This window comes from Mastacembelus armatus, chromosome 21 (assembly GCF_900324485.2).
Source record: "Mastacembelus armatus chromosome 21, fMasArm1.2, whole genome shotgun sequence".
NCBI lineage: Eukaryota > Metazoa > Chordata > Actinopteri > Synbranchiformes > Mastacembelidae > Mastacembelus > Mastacembelus armatus.
This window is the reverse complement of record NC_046653.1, coordinates 27800831-27821813: the sequence shown is the minus strand read 5'-3', so window position 1 is coordinate 27821813 and position 20983 is coordinate 27800831. Positions and strand designations below refer to the sequence as shown.

The 20983-nt window shown below is 43.5% G+C and overlaps 1 protein-coding gene across 1 annotated transcript; it reads left to right on the top strand.

Annotated features, from left to right (window-relative positions):
* Window positions 1–269: 269 nt before the first annotated feature.
* On the top strand, window positions 270–20079 carry LOC113123236 (trace amine-associated receptor 3-like). The gene is made up of 4 exons (XM_026295053.1): window positions 270–555; window positions 916–1090; window positions 19272–19406; window positions 19905–20079. Exons 1-4 carry the CDS (start codon window positions 270–272, stop codon window positions 20077–20079), a joined length of 771 nt encoding a protein of 256 aa, XP_026150838.1.
* Window positions 20080–20983: the final 904 nt, after the last annotated feature.

Below are 20983 nucleotides of genomic sequence, written 5' to 3'. Positions count from 1 at the left end.
ATTTGTTTAGACACACAGTGTTTTTGTGGAACGACAAAGTGCAGACTTGAATGTCTCCTTTTTTCTCAGGTGAACAGAGGCTGCTCTAACCCACAGGCTTTGAAATAGTTTCTGAACATCATTTCCCAAACTCCCAGCCTGATCTGAGCACACAGCAGTGGCTTCAGTCTCCTTGTATTTTGATAGACTGAGGTTTTGAATGATTCTTCCTGCTCTTGTTGCACAGCAGCTGCTGTTTTTGATGATACTGTTGATGATACACAGAGATGATGTCCTCTTGTTGCAGGCAGCTCCACTCCCCCACAAACCTCATCGTTCTGTCTCTGGCCGTGTCAGACTTCATCATGGGTTTCCTGGTGATGCCGATTGAAATCCTCATGATGTGGACCTGCTGGGTCCTGGGAGACCTTATGTGCTCTCTGTATTTCTTGCTTCCTATGACAATTATCTCTGCTACTGTTGGAAACATTGTGCTGATATCAATCGACCGTTATGTGGCAATTTGTGACCCCCTGCATTACCCGACCAGAATCACTGAAAGAACAATCACCATCGGTATTTGTCTGTGTTGGGTCTGTTCAGTTTTCTAAGGTATTTTCTATTTATATGATTCCCTAACACAACCAGGGAGGTATATTTCCTGTCATGGGGAGTGTGCGATTATGGTTGTTGCAGTTGTGGAACTTGTTTTGCGCTTCGTTATTCCCATATCAATCATCATAATTCTGTATATGAGAGTGTTTATAGTGGCGGTGTCTCATGCTCGTGCCATGCGCTCTCATGTTGCAGCCAAACTCCAGGTTTCAGGAACTCGGATGATAAATAAGTCTGAGTTGAAAGCAGCCAGGACTCTGGGTATTGTTGTAGCTGTGTTTGTGCTCTGCTACTCTCCATTTTTTTGTGTCTGTCTGGCAGGAAACAACATCATGGTCGGTTCTAAGATTGAGGCCTTTCTGAGCTTCCTAATGTTTAGTAACTCTGGTCTGAACCCTCTGATCTATGCCCTGTTCTACCCCTGGTTTAGAAAAGCTATGAAACACATAGTCACTCTTCAGATACTGAAGCCTGGCTCCCGTGAGGCCAACATGCTGTAGACACTGTGATGTAATTAAAATGAGCCATTTTCCTTTTGGATAATTGAGGCTTTTTGTATCAGTAAGAAGTAGAATGTGTGTTTTCAGGAGAAAAGGAGTGTGAACAGCTGCTGCAGATTCATAACAAGATATGATATATAATAATAATAATAACAATGTAATGACAATATGGCAACCTGGAACTAATATTACTGTCATATAAGTGTAATATTTTTTGTGTGTACTTTAACACACTAATGAGATTTTGTATTAGCTGGTTTATGGTTTCAAAATGTTTTGGCCTCTTTTCAGCCTAATACCTTCACATCTGAGTAATAAACATAAAACAGAGCTGGAAAATGTAAAACTAGTTGTTTTTGCCTAATGTCATGGTAATGTCAGGTTAACCTGAACACCAAGAGCTATAATATGGAACATTATAACATTCAGAAAGGTTTGCTAGGACACTGCAATCACTTTAATACTGTAAGAGATCAGAGATCAAGGATTAAAGTGTGAGCTCAGGAAGTTTGTCCCAGCAGCTTCATACCTGAGAGCAGGCGGACAGGTCTGAGGGTTTTGTGTCTTGTGTATAATGCCATGCAAAAATGACAGACATGGTATCAACTTAGGTTTCTTTTAGTCAGCTTCTGCAACACATACCCAGCCAGTCCACAACGCATACGCACACTGATGTTGTGCACCCATAACCAATACACTAGGCCTTGTAACATCATCCTTTCCCAAAGTAAGTCGTAGTGCAAAAACTTTTAACATAGAACCAAGATAAAACTAAAAGAAGAATGAAATTTCCTCTGCATCAGCAGGTATAACATTATAGCCCCCCTCCCCCACCCACATAAATGTCACATAGGTGTTCCTTTCTTCCTTTTTTTAATTTCTTTTGTTAGCCAAAACATACAGTATGTGCAAAACGTGCACTTACTTACAGAACCTCTGTCCATACTACCAGTCTAGTCTCTTAGATGGTTTTGACATCTGTCCTGCCCTGTTACTGTGGTAGAAATTTCTTTAAGTTTGAGAGTTGCTAATTCTCAGGAAACAACCACAAGTGTGATGAATCATCTCAGGTTTAATCACGGGCCCGGAGAGGCTTTTCAGAGGTCCTCTCCCGTCCGTCTAAAAAGACCAGTTTATATACATTTTGAAAAGAGAGGGGTGGACTAATCTTGAACAGACTTCATATGTTTGTTCAGGTACTATCGTCAGTCTTCTTACAGCATAAAGAAACAAATTGTTGGGAGTCATTTACAACTTCCTACCCTAAAACACTAAACCAATAAAACAGACAGAACCACATACCATGAAAGGGTCAAGCAAACATTCAACCCCCACATTGGTTTAAGTTAGTGACCATTTGCTCTGTCGTAAAATCCCACATTCCCCACCTTTGAACACAAAGTGTCAACACATTCAAGACAAGACATTAGCAATCAAGGGAACAAAATGTTACATCATTAGTCAGGGTCTTTCTATATCTAGATCACTGTCATTGTATGGGTTTCCCGGGGCCCAATCATTTAACTGTATTTCAGCAGTATTTGTCGATTTAGTTGGTAAGCTAACATAAAGTGAAGTGTATTCTCCTCCAAGTACTCCTCCTAACCATTTATACATCAGGGCCCGCATGCAAGTGAGTGCACATGTACAAAAACACATGAGCATACTAAACATAATAACTACAGGGATTAAAATTTGCACAAATCCAGCACCCCAAGGACCAAACGTATCTGATAACCAATTTCTAAAACTGAAACCCGAAGATTCGGATGGCCCAAAAGCATCCCGAATCCGTTGTAATGTTGCTATAACATTTGTTATATTATCAGAATTGTCAGGAATGAGAGTGACGCAAGCATCTCCTGTCAAATTTAAAGTTAAACACAGGCTTCCAGTTTTGGCTAAAAGATAGTCTAAAGCCATTTCATGTTTTAATAATGTTAGTCTTGAATAGGTAATATTGTCAATGTGATCGGCTAAAAATGTTACACCGTACCAAGGTAACAACCCAATTCCCCATTTTTCACCTAAAGAAATACGCCAATGGAAAGCTTCAAGGGTTGAGAATTTTGCTATCTCTCTCTTCTCAATGTGGTTTACACTATGCATTAAATTAACAGGAACTAAGGCTAAGTTAACAATTGTAAGATTAACAAAATAGCAACATCCTGACCATCCTGACGGTAGGAAAAGAAATTCTCTGTTCCCACAAAGCCAATAAAAATTTCCAATAGGTGGTATACCCATATATGCAGGAGCATGAAGGAAATCATTTACTAATATTGTCTGTCCATCTTTGAAAGTGACATTAACTGAACCAGAAGCTGGCTGGTGCTCAGTCCCATGTGCAGTCATGATTGTCCGACTTGTAAGACCTGCAACAGGGTTTGTACATTGTGATATTCCCATAAACTGCCCTGTGCCATTTGAACACAAACACACTGAATGTGAAATATTTGTGGGTTGCATAGGAAATTCCACACGGTCAGCTATAGTAGAATTCAATGGAAATGGTGCAGGCAAGATGTGATCACAAAACCAATCTACACATGATCCTGTGTATGTCCATATGCATCTGCGGTTGCACGATACCACATTCGATGGGAATATTTACAGTATTGCCTGCTGTGTTCGCTTACAGATGTATATTTTGTAAAAGACTGTACTAAACTAATAACAGGGTCCAAACAAGGGCAATGCTGTGTTTCTAATTTAAAAAGAGAATGCCAACTTTCAGGAGGACCCTGAATAGCTAGAATGTTAGAATACGGTCCGTAAAGGTTGTTTTTATGCCACTGAATGTAGGAATTCCAACTATTAACATGAACAGCGGGTTGAGATAACACTTCCTCTGCGTCAAACCCCCAAGGTTTCCACTCGGACTGTTCGAACAACTGTCTTTTGTGTCTTATTAAGAGTTCTTTGTTTGCCTGTAAGATGTCATCTTCTGGGAGTCTAGATGACATGTCTTCCTGGTTCTTCCTTTCGTGGTTTCGTCTGTTCTGAATGCAGTCTGAATTATGGCTGCAGTGGTGATCACTCCAGTGATGAAAACTGCTAACAGCACCCAAAGTCCGTGTATCTTCTCAGCTCCTCGTTGTCGTCTCATCGGTGGCACCCTGTGGGAAGGGTTTACAGTGGGATGCATGAATCCACGTATCCTTCTCTGCAATCCGGACAGCCGTTGGGGTCGTCAGTAGCACCTGGTATGGTCCTGTCCAACGGGGCTGGTTCCAATGCTTCCTCCTAAGGTCTTTAACCACTATCCAGTCTCCTGGCTGGATGGCATGGAGTTGTCCTACCACAGGCTCAGGGAGGGCAGCTTTTACCTTAGGGAAAATGAGCTTGAGAGTCTGGTTAAGTGCACAACAGTATTGTAACATCTCATCATCCATTCCTGTTAAAGTTAACTTATTCTGGGGGAAAGGCGTATTTGTCATTCGCATGGGTTGTCCAGTGAGTATCTCATAAGGAGAGAGCCCAGTTGTTTTATGTGGGCGGCCTCTCATAAACATTAGCGCTAAAGGTAAGACATTTACCCATGACAATTGTGTTTCAGCCATTAATTTTGTAAGTTTGGTTTTCAGTGTCTGATTAGCTCTCTCAACTGCACCACCACTAGCTGGATGGTATGCACAGTGTGTCTTCAAATTAATCTGAAGACTTACTGACAGACTCTGTATCACATTATTTACAAAATGTGACCCATTATCGCTACTTAGTTTGGAAGGGAGTCCCCATCGTGGAATGATTTTGTTCAGTAATGCCTTTGCCACTGAAACAGCAGTAGCATTTCTGCATGGAAAACACAAAAATCCATTTTGAAAACATATCCAATATTACTAAGCAATATTTGTAGCCATTGCATGGAGTGAGTTCAATAAAATCCATCATTAAGTGTTCAAATGGGCCTTCTGGTTTTGGATGTGCAGACATAGTTACTTCTAAACTTTTACCTATATTGTTAGTAGCACAAATCACACATTTTTTACAAAAATTTTCAGCAAACTGAAAATCCTGGTGCATACCAAAATCTATTTACAATATCCACCATCCCCCCTTTTGACTCATGGTCAGGCCCATGAGTCAATTTTGCCAAGAAGGGAAATATGGATCTAGGGAGCACCGGGAGCCCAGTAGGGCTAACCCAGATACCCGAGGGACGTTGTGTGCACCCTTTTCTTTTCCAGGCAGTTTGCTCACCCACATCAGCTCCTGTCTGCAATAAGGAGACATCATCAAGGGAAAAAACATTTTCCTGAATAGACAGGAGCATCTGTAGAATTGGGGAGACAGGTGAATTTGCTACTGCCTTAGCTGCTCCATCCGCAGTTGCATTCCCCTGCGAGATGTGATCAGTAGCACCAGTGTGGGCCTGGCATTTACACACTGCTACTGAAGTAGGGAGCAATAAGGCAGTCAGAAGATTAATAATGAGAATTCTGTGAGCAATCGGTTTACCCGTTGAGGTGAGGAAACCTCTGTTCTTCCACAAAGCATGGAAGTTGTGACAAACATTAAATGCATATTGAGAGTCAGTGTAGACTGTGATGCGTTTTCCAGTACCCAAAATGAAAGCTCTGGTTAGGGCAAACAACTCTGCAGCCTGAGCTGATAAGTGAGAAGGCAGTCTAGCACTTTCAATTATATCATATTCAGTACAGACTGCATAAGCAACACATGGTGCCCCATTTGATGGGTTCCTCATTGAAGACCCATCAACAAAGAATACAGCTTCAGCATTAATCAAAGGTGTGTCAAATAAATCATCATGTGGATTAGCTGTAGCTTCTACAAGCTCTAAGCATGAATGAGGCTCTCCGTCTTCAGCTGTAGGGAGCAAGGTTGAAGGGTTAAGAACAGTGCAGCGTTTGAGAGTAACATGTGACATTGTTAATAAAATATTCTGCCAGTGCATCTGTCTAGCTGGTGTAAGATGAGCTGTTTTTGCTTGCAGAATGAGAGAGTGGACTGCATGGGGGACATGTACTGTAAGAGGACTCATGGCAACAATATCAGTTGTAGCTAAGACAGCTTCAGTAGTAGCTGCTACTGCTCTCAAACATGGTACCATACCTCTCTCTGTTATATAAAGATATTTTGAATAATAACCTATGGGTCGTTGTTTGTCACCATGTTGCTGGGTGAGGACAGCAGACATGAAGCCGTTTCGTTCAGATACAAATAAATTAAATGGTTTAGTGTGGTCTGGAAGTCCTAAACAGGGTGTGCTTGACAAGGCCTGTTTTAGTTTTGTGAAAGCAGTCTCTGCAGTCAAAGTCCAAGTCAAATCGTCAGTCATGGCCAAATGTTTTCCCCCATGTGTGATGTCATTAAGGGGTTGGGAGATCTCCGCATAGTTACGAATCCATGGACGGCAATAGCCTGCTAATCCTAAAAATGACATCATTTGCTTTTTATTTCGCGGTTTTGGTACATCCAGAATTGCTTGGATGCGTTCAGGACCCAATTTGCGACCCTCTGGAGTTAAAATATGGCCAAGATAGCGCACAGATTGTGAGACAAGTTGTAATTTGTCTTTTGAAACCTTGTGGCCGTTTTCTGCCAGAAAACTTAGTAGAGACACTGTGTCTGTTTGGCATGCTAGCTTTGTTGGGGAACATATTAACAAATCATCAACATACTGAACTAGTGTGCTACCACATGGACTCTCCCAATGTGAGAGGTTTTCAGCCACTGCCACTGGGAACAGAGTAGGACTTGAAGAAAACCCTTGAGGCATGCGAGTCCATGTGTAACGTTTACCATTGAAAGTGAATGCAAACCAGAACTGTGAGTCAGGATGAACAGGAATGCTAAAATATGCATTTGCTAAATCTATAACAGAATACCAACGAGTATCCCCCGGAATTTGAGACACTAGTGTTATTAAGTTTGGAACTGTAGGAGCCACTTGGTGAACAGCTGCATTCACGGCTCTGAGGTCCTGAACCGGCCTCCAACTACCATTTGGTTTCTTTACAGGCAAGATTGGGGTGTTGCAGGGTGACTGAGGACATTCCACAATAGCACCTTTATCTATCAGTGACTGAATGACAGGAGCAATGCCTTCAACAGCTTCAGGACTCAGTGTATACTGTTTTTTACAAGGCCTAAAATTAGACTTTGGCTGTACAACAACAGGAGTTGCACCTTTTATTTCCCCAAAATCAAATTTACCTGTAGCCCACAATTTGCTAGGTACTGTTGAAAGTGATGCTTCCTCATCAGCCGTCAGAGGCATAAGGAGTAACGGTTCTTTATGCTGTGAATACAACCTATGAATAGATCGTATAACTGGTACTAGGATATGTAAGGAGCAGGATGTAATGTTCAATGATTTGCAATATAATCTACCATCACACTCTGGCTGCCAGTCTGTAACCTCTAGGGCTGTTTTAACCCACGAACCTATATCTTCCCAGGACTGATATGGTTGCTTTGTCAATGCAATGTGTGGGACAAAACCCCTTTCTGTAAACACAGCTAATTGTGACTTAGAGAGGCTTACTACAGCTGCTGCACAGTTGTGTCCAATTAATACTGAGGTTATTTCCAGTGTGTCTTTGTCAGTTGTAGTCCAAGCTTCTTCATATGTGATATCTCTGTTTTCTGCCGAAACATGAGAAATACATTGTAGGATTGCAGGTGCCTGTGTTATCTGTGGCACCATTGAATATAATTCATCTATGTCAGGGAACTGTATGAGATCCCATGAGTAATAACAGGCAGGCTGTGACAAAGAGAAGGGATAGAGACCGGCTGTTGCACAAGTTATGTTAATGCCTGTGGGCTCACATTTAACATCAACCCTTAGTGCACACATGAGGTCTCTGCCCATTAAATTTACAGGACATACATCTGACAAAAGGAACACATGGTCACCTCTGTAATCACCAAAACATACTGTAAGTGGCTCTGATAGTGGTTCAAGACCAGGAATGCCTGATGCTCCTATTGTCTTAAGGTATTGTGTTGTTTTCTGTGCATTTGGGAGCAATTGAAATTGAATGACAGAAATCTCTGCTCCTGAATCTACTAAGAATGTTACATTCACTCCTTGTATCTTAAGAGTTAATCTAGGTGGTGTTTTTGAGTCTGATGTTAGTTGTATGTATTGATGGTATGTAACAGCTGGTCTATTAGTGTGTGGCTGTAGAACTGCATGTGTGTCTCCGTGTAGTGCGATGTTCTGACCTGCCTCCCCTGACTCCTATGCCTGAGGAGCCTGGAACCCTGGTGAATGCACAGCAAGTCCCTGGGGCGGAGCATGTGGCCAGGGTTTCTCTTGCACTTGTGTCTCTTGTGAAGTCCTCCTCCTGTTTGTAGGACAGTTACGGGATATATGTCCATATCCGTCACAAGTGTAACACCGTACTTCTGTGTTAGGCTGTCCTCTTTGACACTGATCCTGCAGAATCTTCGGCCTTTTGGAGTGTAGTGTCGTGGCCTCAGGCCCCTTCTGAGGGTTTGCGTTCCCTGTTGGTAATACATCAACTGATCAGTTTGGAGAGTCTTTACCTGGTTCATGTGAGCCTCCACTCGGTTTCTCTCTGCATGTAAGACATGTGTCCATACATTTGGCAAAGTCTCTGTTTCCCAGCCTACACATGATGTCATCACGCAGCTCCTTAAGCCAGGATAAAGACCATTTGGTTTCACATATCTCACCCATCCACGCCTCTCGGGACGCGGTGGCGGCCTCGCCATACTGTTCAACCTTAAATACAAAATATCCATCCACCCCACTGTCACCTTTCAGTCCTTTGAAGCTCTCATAGCACGTATTCACGGTCACACACCAACCTTCTTGGCCACTAACTACCGCCCACCAAAACCTAACCCGACCTTCCTGGATGAACTGTCTGACCTCTTAGCTAACCTCATCTCTCTGTCAGCCAACATAATTCTTCTTGGTGATTTTAACATCCACTTCGACAATCCCAACAACACCACAACAAAAGACTTCATTTCCTGTCTGGACAGCTTTGGGCTCCAACAATACATCACCTCCCCAACACATTCTCTAGGCCACACCTTCGACTTAGTCTGCTGCTCTGGCGTCACAGCTCAGTCATGTTCTACCCTCGACACCTCCTTCTCCGACCACAAACTAGTCTGCTTTAACTTCAAACTACCTATCTTCAAAACCCACCTCTCCCGCACCATCACCTTCCGTAACTTAAAGAACATCGACCTCCCCTCCTTCACTGCTGCTCTCAACAACCTTTCATGTTCTAATTATACACCGTCCCTCTCCAACATGTTATCCAATTTCAACCGTGAGCTACGAAATCTACTCGACACCTTCGCCCCACTCAAAACTAGATCTGTATCCTTCACGCACTCTGCTCCATGGTACACCCCCGAACTCCGCCTCCTCAAAACCCAAGCCCGTCGCCTTGAACGTCTCTTCAAAAAAACCGGTTCATCCACCCACAAGGACTTATACCTAAACCACATACTGAAGTACAAGCAAACCATTACTCAAACAAAATCTGACTTCTATGCCTCTCTTATTGTATCCACCTCTGGCTCCACGCATCCCCTGTTCTCCACTGTCAAAAATTTATTGGGCCCTCCCGATACTCCTCTCTTCCCCTCATTCTCCACCACCTTGTGCAATAACTTCCTGGATTTCTTCTCATCAAAAATCGAAAATATACACCAGCAATTTCCCCCCATCTGTGACACTGCGAACTGCCTCCACTGTACCCTACCCTGTCTATCAGTATCCTCCCTGCTTTCGAGTTTTATCATTCCACCCACCACGGTTATCTATCTTCAAATCCAAACCCTCAACCTGCAAACTTGACCCCCTACCAACCAACCTCGTCAAGCTCTGTCTCCCCTCTCTCCTTACTCATCTTACCCACATTATTCACACTTCCCTCAGTTCTGGTATCGTACCCCCATCACTCAAGACAGCCATCATCACACCAATCCTAAAAAAACCTGGCCTCGATCCTGCGAACCTTAACAACTTCCGCCCTATCTCCAATCTCCCGTTCCTCTCTAAAATTCTTGAAAAAGTTGTCCACCACCAGGTCCATACCCACCTTGCCGCCAATAGCTTATACGAACACTTTCAATCTGGTTTCCGCCATCTTCACAGCACTGAAACTGCCCTGGTCAAAATCACCAACGACCTCCTAGTAGCCGCAGACTCTGGCCTTGTCTCCATCCTCATCCTCCTTGACCTAACTGCAGCTTTTGACACCATCTCGCACAATATTCTCCTCCATCGCCTTGCTTCCATCGGCATAGCCGGCTCGGTCCTCTCATGGTTCACCTCCTACCTCTCTGACCGCACCCAGTCCGTCCATCTCCAGAACTTCCACTCCCAGCCCTCTACTGTCAGTTGTGGCGTGCCCCAGGGCTCTGTCCTGGGGCCCCTCCTCTTCATTATTTATCTCCTTCCTCTCGGACATATCTTTAGGCAACATAACATCAATTTCCACTGTTATGCAGACGACACCCAGCTCTACCTCTCTGCTGCTCCATCTTCTACCCTCCCCCCTCCCTCCCTCCCTCCCTCCTTACCTGCTTACATAATATCAAATCCTGGTTCACCCATAACTTTTTGAAACTCAACCCCGACAAAACTGAAATTCTCCTCGTGGGCACCAAATCCACCCTTTCTAAAACCAGCACCTTCTCCATTTTAATTGACAACAATACTGTCCTCCCCTCCCCCCAAGTTAAAAGCCTGGGTGTCATCCTAGACGGTACTCTCTCCTTCACTCAGCATATCAATACCACTACCCGGTTGGCCTACTCCCATCTCCGTAACATAAACCGCATCCGTTCTTCACTCACCATCGATAGCACGGCCATACTCGTTAATGCTTTTGTCACCTTTCGTTTGGATTACTGTAACTCACTCCTCACTGGTCTACCTCTCAAATCACTTCATAAACTTCAACTTGTCCAGAACTCTGCTGCCCGCATCATCACCAGAACTCCATTCTCACATCATATTACCCCTGTCCTTAAACAACTTCACTGGCTCCCTGTGTCCTTCCGTATAAACTATAAAATCCTCCTTCTCACCTACAAAGCCCTCCACTCTATTGCCCCACCATACATCACTGATCTACTTCACATCTATTCTCCGCTTCGTACTCTCCGCTCCTCCAGTTCCACTCTCGTCTGCACCCCTACAGTGCGTCTGGCCACCATGGGCGCTAGATCCTTCAGCCACACTGCGCCCCGCCTTTGGAACATTCTCCGTCATCGCATCCGGTCGTCTCTGGAATTTTCAAATTTTAAATCATCACTCAAAACGTATCTGTTCCGTATAGCGTTTTCCACCTAACTCTCTTAACTTCTCAAAGCAGCCCGTGATGTTCTACCACCCTCCGCCTATTTCATATTGTCTCATATTGTTTCATATTTGTTGTTCTGTCATCTGGGTTTCTGTGTTTCAATTTGCTCTTGCTGTACATCGCCCACTTCCTGGATGCTACGCACTTTTGCCTTTACATTCTGGCCCTCTGTTAATGCATTGTTGATTTTATTGTTGTTTTAATGCACTCTATGTATTTCATGCTGTATGCTTCCTTTTTCTCTCTGTAAGGTGACCTTGAGTGTTTGAAAGGCGCCATGAAATAAAATGTATTATTATTATTATTATTATTTACTAATGCAGTTTTCAACAGGTGGGTGTATGCCGCATTACCTGGGTCGATTCCTGAATGCGCAGCGAATACCGTTTCCATGCGGGTGCGATAATCAGCTGCTGACTCCCCCTCTTTTTGTCTGGTATTGTGAATCTCAGGCCAGCAGACTCTCAAAGGAAAAGCAGCTCGCACAGCGTCATACAGGGTGTCCATCATGGTGGTGAACTGTTGGGACCCCACTGTTGCCGTGGTTGACCATGTTGTGGGTCTGATGTTTGCCCACCGGTGTTTGAAAAACCTGCGGCACACAGCTTCTACTTCATGTAACGTAGGGTTATACATAGTGAGTAATTGCTGCATTGCTGTTACCCATTTCTCACCGCCAGTTTTTTGGGGGTCCGGTAGTTCATCCGCAACCTCCTTCAATTCATCTGGCTGCCATCGTCTGTAGACGAGCACTTCTGGATTCCAGTTGGCCTGTGCCTGTGCGTCTTGTGGCATAGGCTGAGGGTTAGGGAACGTCATCATGGGCATCTGGTGTATTTCCCCTTTGTTGGTCTGGCTCCTCAGCCAGTAGTCAAACGTAGCTGCTAGGGGAGACTTTGTTCTGCTCAAAGGATCAGGTGAAATTTGAGTTTTTTTCTCAGTCTGGGTTTTCACTGGTTTAGGGGTTATGTAAAGAGAAGACAGGTCAGGATAGAGTTGTTCAGATTCACTTTCTTGTCCTTTGTCTGAACTTCCCTGTGACTGGGCACTTGCTGCTGCAGCCACCTGGGCTCTGATAGGCTGTGCTGCTGCTGGACCCCCCACGGGCATAGTGACAGCATATGGAGGAGGCAGGTTACCCTTTCTTACTCTACGTTTCTGTTTTCCCTTCTTAACTCCCTCACCATCAGACTTTGCTAATTTTACCATCAACCCTGCAGTGGATTTTTTTTCTTTCACCTCTGCCTCCCTTTCCCATTTCTGGAAAGAGTGCCAATTTATTTTCTTCCCTTTTCTTTTCTTTGTTACTTCCGCTTCTCTTTCTTCCAACAATATTCTACACCGCTTCAAACAGTCTGTGCTAAGTGTGCCTTGCAATGGAAACACCCCTTCAGTAATGGCGTGCCATAGTGGAATCTCCTCAACTGCACATTTACCCCATTTCTCTGTCATTATTTTAGCAGGGCCTGTCAGAGGGTCAGGTAGGATTTCTAATTTCCCCGGATTATTCCCCATGTTCCTAGACTCACTGGGACTGGTGCTTACACTTTCATTGGGCTTATAACACACACACAATAAATTCTCATTCACTCTGATCTTCCCATCTCATCGTATGGTCGGATCTTATCAGACAAACACTAACTTTGGGTAACTTTCTTCAGCCAGGTAGTTTGTATGACACTTTCGTTCCGAGCAACGTACCCTTACTGTACACACATTGTGCATACAAGAAACTGAAGGAGTCACCACAAAGCTTATAAAATTATCACCACATTCACACACCCAATTTATTTTATGGGATGATTTCTAAGAATAATAGACAATAATACCCTCACTCCTCAGAAACAATAATAGCTTACTCCTCATTACTTACTTCTCAGTAACAACATTAACAATAACAGCTTACTTTTCATAAACAACAATATCGTTTTCCATTAACAATCATAGCTTACTTCGTCAGTACTGTCTTAATTTTTTCATGTTTGCCACGTACGGGTCGTTTCCTTAATAAACCATATGGCTTCCCGAAGGAAGACTTACGTTTGTAATCCTCAGCCAGTGGGGTTTTCTCGTTGTTTCTTGTTTTTTTATTCTTTTTTGGTTTTTGTTTTTTAGGATTATTTTTTCATCATCTGGCGTCTGTCCTCAGACACACTGGTCTCATTACCAGGAGGGATTACAAAGATCACGTGATTACCAAACACACACACCTAGGGTTTTTCTTTGACGCAGACCAAAAACATACCAAAAAACATACAGAAGAAATGATTCACAACACTGTACTCACTCAGTAAATGAATGGAACATCCACTGTCCGCCACCCGTTCTGACCTCAGGCGGGATCCAGGTCCTCCGTTTGTCGGAGCGTAATTTTCCCTGTGTTTAACTTTTACCACCGGTGGTTTCCTTTGGTCTAGAACAGGCGCCAGTCAGTGGCATGTCCATCACATCCTCGTCGCCAAATTGTGGTAGAAATTTCTTTAAGTTTGAGAGTTGCTAATTCTCAGGAAACAACCACAAGTGTGATGAATCATCAGGTTTAATCACGGGCCCGGAGAGGCCTTTCAGAGGTCCTCTCCCGTCTGTCTAAAAAGACCAGTTTATATACATTTTGAAAAGAGAGGGGTGGACTAATCTTGAACAGACTTCATATGTTTGTTCAGGTACTATCGTCAGTCTTCTTACAGCATAAAGAAACAAATTGTTGGCAGTCATTTACAACTTCCTACCCTAAAACACTAAAACAACAAAACAGACAGAACCACATACCATGAAAGGGTCAAGCAAACATTCAACCCCCACATTGGTTTAAGTTAGTGACCATTTGCTCTGTCGTAAAATCCCACATTACATACAGGTCTTTATGTGGATGCAGCCCCCCCTGAAGTAGAGGAGGCTACGGGAGGAAGATTGACAGTTGGGCCCCCCTGCTGGGGTCCTAACAGGGCTAGACCCAGCCTCAGCTGAGGACATCTCTTTCCCATTACACTCCGGAATGCGAGCTGGCTCTAGCTCATTGTCTTGGTTCGGCTACCCTTGGATCGTCCCCGTTGCATCGATAGATGGAGCATTTAACTTCCACCAAGTACGATCTGGATGCAACTGTGCCGAGACAGATCCCAACCCGCCAGATACGGGTAGTATCCCCAGGCCAAGGCTTCATCCTGACTATCTCACCCACCTCCAGCTTCAGCAAGATTTGTGCTGATGAGTCATAGAAAGACTTGGCAAGTTGCCTTTTGTGCTGCAACTTCTCGGCTGTCCCTGTCACTGCTGCTGGTGCAAGGAGTCTCTTTGTTACAGGAATGGATGTCTTTAGTTGACGTGACATGACTGGCTGTGCCGGGCTGTGTTGGAGTATTTTTCCAGTGTAGTATTGCCTTCCACAGGTCATTATTATCACATGTGGCCTTGTGCAGCAGATTTTTTGCCATCTTGATAGCTGACTCCACCTTGCCATTCGCCTTGGGGTGCCTCGGAGAGGAGGTCATATGTTCATTCAGAGGCAAAACGAGCAAATTGAGATGTAAATTGAGGGCCGTAATCTGTGATGACCATGTCTGGCTGGCCATAGCGTTTAATGACTGTCTCTGCAGGGAGGAGCTCAATCTCCCAAATATCAGAATAGTGATTGACTACAAGTAGGTAGGTGTGTCTGAAAATGTCTATGCTCTGCCATGTCCTGGCATTCAGTGCATGGGAGAGCATGGTCTCGTTCTACTGCTTATGAGCATACTCGTTACAAGTTGTGCAGGTGCTCACAAAGTCCTTAATCTCTGCGGCATGTTTGGCCAGTGTAAAGTTTCATGGGCTTGCTGATAGCATGCATTTCCCTCTATGTGACTGAAGTGTATGCGTGCGAGCATCTCTAGGTGCAGCAACTTTGGAATAATAACCCTGTGCCCTCGGAACAAAATACCATTCTGAGTGCTGATTTCATCCCGATAGGGCCAGTACCCTCTGATGACGAGGGGCGCCTCCACTTTGACGTGTGGCCAGCCCTGTAGAACTCTGGAGTCGTCCCTGTCAGTGTGCAGCCTTATTTGTTCCAGACATTGGTCCGTCACGTTAAGGTAGTCTGCCTGGTTGATGTGTGCAGGTCCTCTTGTACCTCTTGTAAAGAGTGTGTGGGGTTGGTAGGCTGTGCCCCTGCTGGTACGTTCAGCTGCAACCCTGCTGAGCATGTGGCTAATGAACATCTCCTGACCTGGTTTGTAGGTGACTTTCAGACTGTAGTTTTGTAGGGTCATGAGCATTCCTTGAAGTCTCTTAGTGGCGCTGAGGAGAGGCTTGCTGAAAATTGAAATCAGGCTTGTGGTCCATCTCCACTGTGATTATGTCTCGACTGTACAAGTAGTGGTGAAATCTTTGACAAGCAAAGACAATACTGAGGCATTCTTTCTCAATTTCTTTAATTCTTTTTGGTAGCGGTGAGAGTTCTTGACTCAAATACAATAGGCTGGTCATCCTGCATAAAGCAGCAGCTCAGCCCACTTTGGCTGGCATTGCCCTGGATCGTGACAGACTTAGACACATCATAGTAGCACAGTACTGGCATGGTTGTGGCCAATTTCTTCAGTTCCTGCATTGCTGCTTCATGTTTTGGTAGTCAGTGCCAGAGGATGTCTTCATCCAGCAAGCATCACAATGGTTCATAAAGACTTGAAAGGTGTGGTATGAACTTAGCCAGCTTTTTCTGGGTCAACCTTCAGACCCGCAGCTGAGGGGATGTAGCCATTAAACTGGACTTCTGCAATCTTGAATTGGATGTTTATTAACCCTCAGGGGTCCACAAATGTGCCAGCTTTTTTTGTGGCATCTTCTCTTGATAACGCAGAAACAAACTTAAAGTACTCCGTCAGTTTTGATCGTACAGATAAGAGCAGTATATCATTCGAATGTGTAAAGGCTCTAGTTTTATTTGTTTACCCTCATAATAACAACAAAACGCAGTGCTATTGTAAAATAAAGAAAGCAGACAGGGTGCGCTCTTTGTTTTCTGTGTCTCTGTCATCTCTCTTCACAGACATGTCAGCAGATACTTGCCTCATCAAAATAAGAAATATATGTTTAGAAAGCTTGAAATGTTTACTTTTAAATGAAACAATTCAAGTTGAAAACAAATAATCTCTTTTTATGTAATCCATATGAACATAAGCAGCGGCACAGTTTCTCCTGTCTCACCTCAGTATAGCTAATGTGATCCTGCCTCACACTGAGCGTACTGTTCATATGGAAATAATCTGAGGTGAGCCAGGTAATTATGTACACTCCCCAGAGAAACGACATACAATGTCGAGCTTCGTCATAGAATTTACTTACTTTTTTTGCGCCTTTGGATGATGGCACGCTACCCAAGTGAAGATGCACTTTGGATGGTTCCGGACAGTGACGAAGAGTTTACTTTCTCGTCAGAGGAAAAACGTGATTCAGATGATGAAAGTTTGCTTATGCATTGCATTTACATTGCCACATTCCTGACTGAAAGGCTCATTATGTGGGTCTTTGTCATCTCAGGTGAATCACATGATTATTCATGATCAGGTACGCCTTCCTGCATGTCTTGAACAAAAGTGTGTTAGAAAATTTAAATCAGTATATTGTTTTTTGTGATGAGTGAACAAGATGATTTTCACATCATTATGAACAAAGCACAAATGTCAGGGCATGTCAAAACTTGTCCAGGGCCCCAAAACACCCTTAGACGACCAGAGTGTTAAGGAGAACAAACTTTTAGCTAGTAAGACGAAGCTAAAGAAAGAAAAACAGATGTTTATTTAGACATCCAAAGAAAAACCATGCAGCTACCCATGGCCCTGTTGTTTATTTAGCCAGCTAAGTACAGATGCAGTTTATTTAGCTCACTGGCCCGCTGTTCATTTTGCTGAGTAACTTTAAAAAGTTTATTCACCTATTTAGCTGTTCATTAGCTAGTTAGCTAAAGAAAAGACCCTTCTCCTTCAACAGCATTTCTGATCTCTCTATTGTCGTTCCTTTTTATTCATGACAAATCAGCAGTTTCAATTTGCTTTGTTAAGTGTTAATGTGACTTGGTGTATCTGGTTACCAGGTATCAGGTCTGATTAGCTCCTTCATCACCACAATGGTCTGGTATAATGTCCATCACTGCTGTTGCTGCACCAATCATTTGTCAGTATCACACTTCAGTCTTCTACCTCTCATTACAAGAGGCACATCAACTCCCTGTCAACCTGAGGGGAGCAGCTGACTGTTTTTCAGCAGAGAACCATGGTATCAGAACCACATCACATGAAAAACGAAGGGATTCTGAGGGCCCCAATTTGGACACACTCCTCAGCACAGTAACCCCTTGAGATCCTGTCCATGACAATTCCTGAATTCCAGAATTTATAACCAAGTCAATATACATCATGTTCACACAATCAGGTAAACTGACATGTAAAATAAACAACAGGGACAGTTTGAGGTGACTGAAGTTAGTCTTGTTGGCTTTACCCAGACTGAGCAGCTCCATCTCTGCTTAGTTAACCTCTGTGGACAGAGGTTTGGTAAAGCTGAGTATTGGGCTGCACACAGAACTAAAAGAAGAGGAAAACACATTTACCAATGTCAGTGGTTTAACTCAGATGGACTGTTAGACACAGCAGAGTCTGGTGGTACACAAGAGGAACAAACTTCTGGCCAATGAAGAGTTGTTTCAGAGAGCGAGGGAGTTGGTGTCCACCAGAGAGAAAGGCAGGAGAGGAGATAAAGGAGCTGTCAGACAGAGCTGTGGTCAGAAAGCTGTCTGAGCTCTGCAGCTTCTCCTCTGATGATGGAAGAAGCTGAACTCTGCTTCCCAGAGCTCCTCAACACCTCCTGCAGGAGGCCACCACTTCCTCAGTCGGAGGAGGTGTTGGTTTACAGCCTGATGTTCCTCTTCTCTCTGCTCACTGCCGTTCTCAACCTGCTGGTCATTATCTCCATCTCCCACTACAGGCACTGACAAACCTCTGCATTATTTCATGTTGTGATTGATCAGTCAGATCATGGGAAATGATGTTCAGGATTCATTTCAGAGCTTGTGTTGTGTGTGAGCTTTGGTAAAAAATACAGTTGGAAAAGACTTGTAGTAGCTGAGAATGTCAACATTTCTCACAGTCTGTCAAATCTGATTTGTGCACAAATTGTGTTTGACATTCTCAGTTCTTTTTTAGAACTACAAATCTTTTCTCCACATCTGCAAACTTGGATTTCTCCTTGTTTCTCAGGTGAACAGAGGCTGCTCTAACCCACAGGCTTTGAAATACTGAATTACTGTTGGTTATGTCCAAATGTTTATAGAAATATGTTGATGGTCCAGTTACACAAAGACAAAAGTGATTTTCTAACCATCTGAGAACGAGCTCAGAGCTGTGTGAAACCTTGAAGTTACAAGTATGAATGATGTCCCTGTTTTTACAGCTGAAATCTGGACCAGTATTTGTTTGTGAAGCTTGGATGTGTAACTTCAGTGTCCACACAGTGTGGGAAGTAGTTTTCTACTTTGAATCTGTACTTTGATATTCCATTTTTCTCACAGGTGTTTTTGTGGAACCTCCCATTTGTTTAGACACACAGTGTTTTTGTGGAACGACAAAGTGCAGACTTGAATGTCTCCTTGTTTCTCAGGTGAACAGAGGCTGCTCTAACCCACAGGCTTTGAAATAGTTTCTGAACATCATTTCCCAAACTCCCAGCCTGATCTGAGTACACAGCAGTGGCTTCAGTCTCCTTGTATTTTGATAGACTGAGGTTTTGAATGATTCTTCCTGCTCTTGTTGCACAGCAGCTGCTGTTTTTGATGATACTGTTGATGATACACAGAGATGATGTCCTCTTGTTGCAGGCAGCTCCACTCCCCCACAAACCTCATCATTCTGTCTCTGGCCGTGTCAGACTTCATCATGGGTTTCCTGGTGATGCCGAATGAAATCCTCATGATGTGGACCTGCTGGGTCCTGGGAGACCTCATGTGCTCTCTGTACTTCTTGCTCCCTATTACAGTTGTATCTACTACTGTAGGAAATATGGTGCTGATATCAATCGACCGTTATGTGGCAATTTGTGACCCCCTGCATTACCCGACCAGAATCACTGAAAGAACAATCACCATCGGTATTTTTCTGTGTTGGAATTGTTCTGTTTTCTATGGTGTTTTCTATTTATATGATTCCCTAACACAACCAGGGATGTATATTTCCTGTCATGGGGAGTGTGTGATTATGTTTGTTGCAGTTGTGGAACTTGTTTTCGCCTTTGTTATACCCATATCAATCATCATAATTCTGTATACGAGAGTGTTTATAGTGGCGGTGTCTCATGCTCGTGCCATGCGCTCTCATGTTGCAGCCAAACTCCAGGTTTCAGGAACTCGGATGATAAATAAGTCTGAGTTGAAAGCAGCCAGGACTCTGGGTATTGTTGTAGCTGTGTTTGTGCTCTGCTACTCTCCATTTTTTTGTGTCTGTCTGACTGGAAGCAGCATCATGATTGGTTCTGCAATTGAGGCCTTTGTGAGCTTTCTGGCCTTTAGTAACTCTGGTCTGAACCCTCTGATCTATGCCCTGTTCTACCCCTGGTTTAGAAAAGCTATGAAACACATAGTCACTCTTCAGATACTGAAGCCTGGCTCCCGTGAGGCCAACATGCTGTAGACACTGTGATGTAATTAAAATGAGCCATTTTCCTTTTGGATAATTGAGGCTTTTTGTATCAGTAAGAAGTAGAATGTGTGTTTTCAGGAGAAAAGGAGTGTGAACAGCTGCTGCAGATTCATAACAAGATGTGATATATAATAATAATAACGATGTAATGACAATCTGGAACTAATAATACTGTCATATAAGTGTAATATTTTTTATGTGGTACTTTAACACACTAATGAGATTTTGCATTAGCTGGTTTATGGTTTCAAAATGTTTTGGCCTCATTTCAGCCTAATATCTTCACATCTGAGTAATAAACAGGAAACAGAGCTGGAAAATGTAAAACTAGTTGTTTTTGCCTAATGTCATGGTAATGTCAGGTTAACCTGAACACCAAGAGCTATAATATGGAACATTATAACATTCAGAAAGGTTTGCTAGGACACTGCAATCACTTTAATACTGTAAGAGATCAGAGATCGAGGATTAAAGTGTGAGCTCAGGAAGTTTGTCCCAGCAGCTTCATACCTGAGAGCAGGCGGACAGGTCTGAGCACCTTCAACACATTATGTTCTCCAACTCTTGAATAAGGATGGGAATACACCTCCATACAAGCCAAATTATACACCACACATTTTATGGGGACGTCACTGTGGTTAAAACCATCTGTATGGACGCAGTGAAGCTACTTCAGTGCAGTTGTCCAACTATAGCGCTTATTGCAGTGATTTTTAACCGTCTGCGTTTCTGCGTCCCCAGCAGTGTCCTCATAAGACACCTGCCCAGACGGCCCAGAATCAGGTCCCAGTCCATTCTGGGAGCTAGCAAGCAGTGCGGCTAAAAGGACACCCATTAACGCACTGGTAAGACCTAATTGATTAACATTCATGGTTGTGTATTATCATTTGTTTAT